Here is a 9,591-nt window from a genome sequence, read left to right on the forward strand (position 1 = left end):
AATTTCATAAGGACAATGATCCTCTTCATTTCAAGCGGTGATCAATATTTGATATTGTTGCATCTAACGGTGTAAATAATTCTACATTATTTAAATTTTTTTAACAACATCCCACCGTATTTATCTTGTAACATCATTTACACCAATAAATTTAAAAACATTAAATCATATTCCATTCTACTGGTCCAAAGTATCAACAAATTAAAGCAAGAGTTTGTGGCACAACAAGGCCACGTGATTGTGGGTATTTGAGATACCTTTTACTTTCTTTCTTTTTTTTGGGCAACGGCATCGCATGCCTCATGGCACACATATCCTGATATCCGAGACCTTGCTCTGTTGCTTTCACTTGGATTCTTCTTGAAACTAGCATGCATGATGCATCCATCCAAAACATATATTGGTGCCCATCAATTCGAACTGCAAATACGGGGGCTCTCAAAGCATTATAATAGAAAGCCTCACACATAAATAGCCCCTCGATCTTAACCAAAGACTCAACAAGACAATAAGCTAAGATATAGGTGTGTGTTATTCCTTTAATTTTCTGCCTCGTAATCATGGCTCTACCGGCTCCCACTCCAACCCCAAGTGGCACACGGTTTGCCTCTCCTGTTCCGATCATCGGCCCTCAGTATTGTGCTCGTTACCCGGTAGATCTTGCATTTGTCCAAGAGTTCGTCCACGTGTCCAACTTCGGCAAGTACGTTGTCACAGATGTCAACGGCACCGTCAAATTCAAATTCAGAGGACAAATTGTTCACGTGACTCAACGTCAAGTCCTACTTGATGTTGCCGGAAATCCCGTTGTCACTCCTCGACAGGAGGTTTGGATAATTTTGCCATAAATATGATTCTATGTCCAATTTTTTTTTTTTTTTTTACGTCTTGATTGTTTTATCTCTCTTACATTATTCATTTTTTTTATTTTTTATTTTGAGAAAATATCACTGATTGCATTTCATAAACCATACATACAAACTAGGACCTCAACGGCCCTAAAGAAACCAGAGACGGGATCTCTATGGATACAACATCTTGAATAATCTCCGGAATATAATTAAACCAAATGCGATCCGTGAATTGTTGAACTCCCGCCTTTGGCAGCCTATGTGCTGCGGTGTTGGCCCCCCTTTTCGTATGACAGATACTCCGGCCAACTTCGAAAACAAGGAAGGACCTCATGTATATCAGCCAATATTTGCCCATATATACCTGCTCCAGTTCAAACCCCTGTTGTTGAGAGCATTCACCACGATTAAGGAATCACCTTCCAAAATAATTTGTGGAAGCCCCTGTTCCTACAAAGGGAGATGATACACTCACAACCTCCACCCAACTCCCACACAACCCCCACTCAACAGCTCTCAAAGCCGCTAGTGATTCGGCAATGACTAGCTCGGCCAAAGACTCCACAGAGTGACAAGCAGCAGCATCCACCATGCCAGTAGAATCCCTCACAATGTAGCCAAAGCCCATTTTTCCATTCTGAGCATCAAGGGCAGCGTCCTAGTTGACTTTGTAACTCTCGCATCGTGGTGGTTTCCAAGGAACTTCCCCATGTGGGGCCTGTGCAGCACCAAATGCGCCCACCACAGCATCCTTGGCCATTGAAGTTCGGTAGGCAGATATGGAGGCAGATGCTGCATGGATCAGAATGTTGGGGTGTATGAACTCCCCTCCTTGGACAACCGTATTTCTTCTGAACTAAATCCGACGAGCAATCTCAGCATTGAGTTCGACCTCCTTAGTCGTGTAACGATCAAACATAAGCTCCAAAACTTCTGAAAATGAAGTCCCTGCACTAGGGCACTTTAGAACATAATTAAGTTCTTCAACAATTTACTGCTCAAAATTTAGACAATAATAATTATGGGACATCCTAGATGTGATCTACCTGCCGAGTAGGTGGTGAATATCCTAAAATTTATTTGGGCAGGTGGTGATAATTGAAAGATAGCTCATATGAGATCTACCTTGATGGTTGGACAGCCCAAAACTTATTTAGATAGTGCATCTCATATGGACTTCATCATAATTACAGTCCAAATTGTTAACAATTTGTTGCCCAAATTACTGAAGATCCAATCCATCAAAACAGAAATCATGAGTTCAAACTTTCAAGACAAATGGTGAATTAACAATATTATTAGTTAATTGCAAAAGATAATGTTGTTATATGTTTCCACGTCCATAAGAATGCTTATGTACCAGAACCATTGTTTGGTTTGTGTAGTGCAATGATAGATGGCAAGCTTTTAGGGGTGAGAGCCGAGAGAAAAGTGATCTAATTTTTAGCGTTAAGCAAACTTCAATCATCCAAGGAAGGACCAAGTTACACGTGTTCTTGGCAAATAACACAAAGGAAGATGTTTGTGACTTCAAAGTCGAAGGAAGTTGGTCTGAAAGATCTTGTGTCGTTTATGCTGGAGAATCTTCCTCAATAATTGCCCAGGTAAAGCTATATATCTTTCGATCTTATTTATATATTTATTTTTGTTCAATTAGTTGGACATGAGTGTAAAATGTGAGTACAAATTGACATTACGGAAGATAGAGATCTCTTTTCTTTTTTTCTTTTTCTTTTTTTTTTTTTTTTTTTAATCTCACAACTATTTTATAATGTTGATTTGATAATTTTAACTAATTCTTTGATCAGTCTTTGTTAAAAAGTTCAAGGGCTGGTTAGGATGTGACATCACAATTACCCCCACAATGTTATCGATCAAGACGTGTGCACGTTTTTGCTTCTATTGAAATGACTGAGCTTTCTCTTGTTAAATATTAATTTATTATTTTATTATTAGCTTGAGTGATGCGGATTGAGAAAAGAATAAATTAGTTATTTAGTTTTAATTAGATTGTTAGTTTTATTTGAATTTCATTATGGGCTTTTTCCAAAGTCAGTCATTTTAGTTTAATTTATGTGTAATTTAATAATGGGCTTAACCCTTAATCACATTAGGGTTAGAGTTAGGGTTTAGTTCTTGAGTCTATTTAAACATAATGTTTTATTGTAATAGACAAATTATGATGAATGAAAATTATGTTTGTTTTTATGAGGTGTGACTCCTCTATTCTCTGGTGGTGAGACGTTGCCAAAGCCAGTGAGAAGTTGGTTTGTTATTCTCTATTGTTAATTTGGTGAAACTTCATGTTAGCAAAAGATTTATTTTTAATTTTCCTATCAGTTTTAATTTCTTGCTGCGTCATTGAGCTTTTGAAATAATTGATTATTTAATATAGTATTAAAACAAAGGTCATGAATTCAGATTTTTTGTCCGCAATTCATCTCTAATTTCAATTAAATATTACATGTGTTGAGCTTCACTTATTAAGGAGGAAGTTTTAAAATATCAATTGAATGATTATATTCATCATCTCCTATTAACTTAACCTTTTGAAATATGTGATAATTTATGGAATAGGATCCTCCCCAATTCTTTCAACACAATCCTTAAAAGTGTCATGTGTCCCTTAAGTATGTAAGAATCATTTTTTTTTTTTTTATCAAAGCTATAGAAAAAGCACTTGAGAAGCAAGTGCTATTAAAAAAACACTCACATGCTAAGAGACACATGACACTTTTAGAGGTTGGTTTGGAAGAATTTTTCTACACCCTAGTTTGTAGAAACTTTATGTCCTTTAATGGAGATGGGTTATTTCATGGTTAAGATTTAATGTTGTTATAGCTAGTGGTGTAAATGATGTTATGTAATAAATATGTTGACATGTCATTTAAAATTTTTAAATAATGTGTCATCATTTACACCGTAAGATAGAATAAAATTAAACCCTCATCATCATGAAATGTTGAAAATGTGAGTAGCCTTGTCCATAAGTGATTTTTTAATTAGCTGTCTTAAATAGGGAGAATCTTAGACTAATTCTGTTGATTAATGTGGAAAAAGTAATGCTATATTGCAGATGCATAAGAAGGAAACTGTCGAAAGTGAAAAGACCGCAATAACGGACAACTTCAGCGTGACGATTTCTCCTAACGTTGATCATGCGTTCATAGTTGCGCTTGTAATGATTCTTTGTGCATGGGATTAACAACGACGACGTTGAATGAGATGATTTCAAATTGCAAGCAGAAGGAGGTTTTGATGCATGTGTTTGGCTTGGTCCACTCTGCTATGTTCACCACGATTGCACTAAATCTATTTTTACTTAAATAATGTGGTTTGTACTTTTTTTTTTTTAATTTCGATCATGTGGTTTGTACTTGGTTGAATATCATAATATATATGTTATCTTTCTTTGGTGAAATAAGCAGGCTGTTTGTGTTACCCTGGAAATTTTAAGAAATTTTGATTAATCTTGTCTGTTTGAGATTGCGCATGCGTTGAGAAATGAAATTTTTATCAGCAAAAAATGTCTAAAAGATTTTTTTTTTTTTTTTTTTTTTAAAAAAAAAATGCTTCATTTTTAAGTTTCTCATTTTCTAATTTTTTGTTACGTACATAATGTGCTGTAGTTGTAAAGAATGTACTTAACCTATTTTTACTTGAATAATGTGGTTGGTACTTAGTTGAATATCATAATATGTACGTTGTCCTTCTTTTGTGAAATAAGCTGGTTGTTTGCGGTAGAAATTTTGATTAACATTTACATAGGGGATTAATGCTCCGTTTGTTTCGACATTAAATTAGAAAAATAATTTTCAGGAAAATATTTTCTTCTGAAACATTTCATGTTGTCTATGGCCATTAATGATGCAGTCTAAAGAAACATGACTAGGAAAAGCGATTGGACCTAAGCTAATTAACATGAGGGCGAGGGAAGACTATTTAATAACATATTCACATTTTGTATTTACAGTCAACAAGTTATGTTGCTTCTTGATTGTTGCAACTTAATCGCGAATACATATAATTAATTGCCCTAAAAGATTAATTTGTGGAGGGATCTGAGATGTTTAACCCAATGTGACAGAATGAGTTTGGGGCATAACGAGACCTTGTTTTGCTTTTAGGGATGTTGTGTCAGTCTCTAACAAGACTTAGTGTAGTGGTCCTGGTCTTTCTGTTAGTGTGCTCAATGGTCACACAACCTATTTGCTAGTATGAATGATGTCAAAGATTTGATAAAGAGAGATGTATTGATATGAGAAGCCTATTGTGTGTAAGTTGGAGATGTTAGTAAATGGACCTTAATATACCCACAGAGAAGTTCATCCATATGCTTGTTTCCAAGAGTACGTTGTATCTCTTGGATATGTAACTTCCATAACCAAGAGTTGTGACTCTTGGTCCATTGGATGGAAGTTAAACAATATGATCTCTCTTGTCTCTCTCTCAAATAACATTTAGGTTGTGAGCATGTGTTTTGTTCTTGTAATAAAACACCACCATTGAGTTGATTTCTTACAAATATATATGAAAGTGAGTGGAGGCATCACATTACAGTGTAGAACGCTTACAAAAGATAACTGCTTTGTGAGTTCTCAAAGAGAGGCACACACCATAGAACTTTATATTCTTATGTTTATGGTTTTCCAATATAAACTAAAGAGTAATATTTTCTGCACAACAGTTGTACACATTTTTTTTTTTCACTTTCACAAAAAAAGAAAAAGTGAAAATCATTTACACATCAGCTTTGTGGTACAATTGTTGTGCAGGAAATATTATTCTAAACTAATTAAGTAATGAAAAACATTAATAGAATTCTGTATTTTTTTTTACAAAAAGAACCTATTTATAGTTGAATAAGGCCAATTAAAATAGAAAATACAATTAGAGAATTAAAGTAAAATATTACAGAATAAAATCAACCTCTACAAAAAAAATATAATCAACTTAAACGAAAAAAAAAATAATAATAGTAAGACAAATAATTTTGAAATGAGCTATTAAGTTTATGTTCCTTGTGCTCGATCTTTAAGTAACCACTCTACTTAAAGATCGAGCATTTAAATGAAAGTCTCACCCCGTTGGTAGCTACCCAGTGGTTTAGAAAAAATATAAAGAAATTGATGTAGACTGTTTTTTTGTGATTTTTTTTTTTAGATTTGAAATGAGCTATTACATGTATGTTCCTTGCTACTACGATCACTCATCACATTCAGATCGATAAAGTAACCACTCAAATTGCGTTCTGCTTAAAAATAATAAAATTAAATAAATAAATAAATTAAGCTTCACTAACGGACTCTCAGAGTACTATAAAAGAAAGTCTCACCCCTTTAGTAGTTACTTTTTATCTTTTTTTTCACTTCTCTCTCTCACTCTCCGGTCTCCCCCAACCCCAACCCCAACCCATCTCCCCAACCCCAACCCGTCTCATTTCTTTGAGTATTCGGACCTAGCAAAATGGAAGGAATCCCAACAGAGTCGAAGCCGAGTGATCGGCGTAGTCGACGAAGTTAAGGATCTGCGATGAGGATCAGTGAGCGTCGAGATGATCGGTGACAAAGAACCAAAACCTGGACGAGTCGAGGATCTAGCGGGCCCCGGCAGTGATGATGCAGAGATCGGATCCGACAGTAACGGCGTAGTCGATGGAGGCGAGGATTTTGGTTGGGGGAGGAAGGCAACGGTGTCCTAGAGGTCGAGCATCTCGCCGCGAAGCTTGTCGGGCTTGGTGTCGACAAGGACGAGCTCATCGGCGAGGTCTTGGGTGAGAACGACGACGTTGCCTGGGACGGAGGAAAGAAGGGCAACAGTGGTGACCGAGAGGGGCGAAGGAAAGGAGGGCATCAGTACCAGGAGGGACGAAGAGGGAGAGTGGGAGAGTGATAAAATATTAATAAAAAATGTTTGTAGTGTTGAACAGTGAATAGCCATTGTTGGCTATTTACTGTTTACTGTTAAGGAAAAATAGTTAAAGTAACTAATCTGCTGGAGAAGAAAAAAGGCAAAAAAATAGTTAAATTTGACTTTTTGGTTAAAGTAAAGCATCTGCTGGAGATGCTCTTAGCGAGCAATGTCGTGGGCTATTTTTTTATCTTGTTAAAGTTGATGGGAAATGTTAAAACTTATTTTAGTGTTTTTTTTTTTAGTTTTTTTTATGTTAATATGACACCTTATTATTTTTAAATAAAAACAGAATAAAAAAATTAAGTTATAGTTTTTTTTTTTATTAAAAATATAGTGTCATGTCAGCATAAAAGGACCCAAAAAATATACTAAAAAAATCTCTAGTATTTCTCAAAGTTGATATAGCTTTTCAAATTAAGAAATGATACACATATATCTCTTACACATCTCCATACAACTAAATTTCAAATCTACCATTAAATTTGTAGGATCTAATGTGAATCTCATAAATCCAATAATGGATTTGAAAATAAGATATATAGAAGATGTTATCATTGAATTTGAAATGAATTACTATTAAATAATTTTACGAAGATAAAAATATAGTCCCTAACATTACTTGTGCTTTATCTATGTCTAGTCTGTTTGGAATAAGTTGGTACCTTATATAAGGTGGTGTAATGTTACGATTTTAATGAATGAATAAAGTGTTTTTGAAGCTTTAAGCTAATGAGAAGTGATTATTTCTCTTTTTGTAGTGTAATTTCTCTTCTCATTGGTGACGAGACTCTACCAAAAGGTCTAAAACCTCCATTATTGATCAATATTGGATTTATCTTTATTTTTTGTTGTCATTATTTGTCCAAGAGTACTCTGTTTGCATCACTATGGAAATTGGATTAACATTGCCATTAGAAACAGATCGACAGTTACAAAGATATTGGCCAAAGAATAAGAAACCATATGAGTTATAATTGTTTAAAACCGATATAGATCCCTACAATTGGGGTTGTCTTCCGATTGGATTGCAGTGCATTTCAAGCAGTGTCCATAAAGAGATGAGTAGCGGGGCCTAAGTATTCCAGACAGATGGGCGACACACCCTAAATTTTTGGGTCTCAAAATATGCCCTAATTGTATGAGATTATAATTAGTTTACAACATGATATTGTAATGGCAAAGAATATTAATAGTTTCATGTTCCTAAAGTGTTCAAGAAACTAAATGTTTGGAGATGCATTTACGAGAACTTCTTTGAAAAGAAATTATGCCTAAAAAAATGGGTTTATTTCCAAATATTCTTGGTATTTTCTTTTTCTTTTTCCCCACATCATATAGACATTTATCAAATCGCTCCCTAAGGTTCAAAAGTTACTGATTTACCTGAAATGGCCAAGGCTAAGATTGCTTGGGACCGGGTGTGTGCTCCTATGTATGAAGGACAGCTGGGGATCAAGAGATTGGCTAATTGGAATATGGTTACCATGATGAATCATATCTGAAATCTCTTCTCCATATCAGGTTCATTGTGGGTGGCCTGAGTTCAGACAAATTGGCTCAAAGGGGAAAGTTTTTGGCAAGTTTTCATCCCTCAAAATGCTTCTTGGAGTTGGAAGAAGATTCTAAAACATAGAAGTATTACTAAACTGTTCTTAAAACACAGAGTAGGGGATGGACAAAATATCTTCCTCTGGTATGACAATTGGCATCCAGCTGGGTGTCTTATTGATGTTTATGAATATAGAACGGTGTATGATGCAAGTTCTGCTATAGGGCCTAAACTGTCCTCAATAATTAGAGGGGATTGGTACTGGCCTAGTGCTAGATCAGAAGCTCTAGTGGAGATCCAAAGCCGTTTACCTGAGACTAAATTGGAGGAGATTGATCAAGTGGTATGGACTCAAAAGGAGGCACATTCACTAGTTTTGAGACATGAGAAAGGCTTAGGAATTGACACCCGACTGTTGCTTGGCATAGGCTTGTCTGATTTCCTGTTGCCCTCCCTAAACACTCTTTTGTGCTTTGGCTTGCTTTCCTTGGGACTTTGATTACAAGAGATAAGATGTGCGGTTGAGGCTACATAGGTGATAGCTTGTGTCTTTTTTGTCGTGCTTGTCAAGAAAGCCAAGTCCATCTCTTTTTTTCCTGCAACTTTAGTCGATGGACTTGGAAAACTATTATGCAGGATTGCTCAGTACATAGCCCGCCTACTGATTGGGATGAGATTGTATTGTGGAGTGTTGTAGAGATGCGGGGTAAAAGCTTAAAGGCTTGTATCCGAAAACTTTCTCTTGGTGTTACTGTTTATCATTTGTGGTTGCCGAGAAACTCCTTGCTACATGGTAAAACTCCTTGGATTGAAAAGAATATGGTATCTAGAATCATATAGAAAGTAAAAACTAAGGTCTTGGCTAATTTTCCTCCGAGATTCCCTTTGTAATGTCTAGGTCCTTATAGTTCCGTTGAGCTAATTGTGTTTTTTTGTGTTTTAGTTGTAGCTGGTTAGGCAACCTGGTTGTAGTTCTAGTTTGGAACACTTGTATTCAATTGAGTTTGTAAAGCTTTTTTTAAAAAAAAAAAAAAAAAAAGTTACCGATTTACTCTATAAAGTTAGATATATTATTAAAGAAATCATTTTATCCACCTTCCTTAAATTTTTAGCATATTGTCACATCAATCAGAAAACGAAATGTATCTTATTTAATAAAAAATATAGAAACAAAAAACATATAAAATTATAAATATAAATATAAGTTATATTTCTCCGTTTTAACTTGCGTTTTATGTTAATTAAGCAGTTTGCATTTTGTATGCAATTGTTTAGGTA

General features: G+C 35.2%; 1 protein-coding gene across 1 annotated transcript; it reads left to right on the forward strand.

Annotated features, from left to right (window-relative positions):
- The first annotated feature begins 437 nt into the window (after positions 1 to 437).
- Positions 438 to 4,275, forward strand: LOC133873721 (protein LURP-one-related 15-like). The gene is made up of 3 exons (XM_062311466.1): positions 438 to 827; positions 2,237 to 2,455; positions 3,928 to 4,275. Exons 1-3 carry the CDS (start codon positions 561 to 563, stop codon positions 4,054 to 4,056), a joined length of 615 nt encoding a protein of 204 aa, XP_062167450.1. The 5' UTR covers positions 438 to 560; the 3' UTR covers positions 4,057 to 4,275.
- The last annotated feature ends 5,316 nt before the right edge of the window (positions 4,276 to 9,591 follow it).

Source organism: Alnus glutinosa, chromosome 7 (assembly GCF_958979055.1).
Source record: "Alnus glutinosa chromosome 7, dhAlnGlut1.1, whole genome shotgun sequence".
Taxonomy (NCBI): Eukaryota; Viridiplantae; Streptophyta; class Magnoliopsida; order Fagales; family Betulaceae; genus Alnus; species Alnus glutinosa.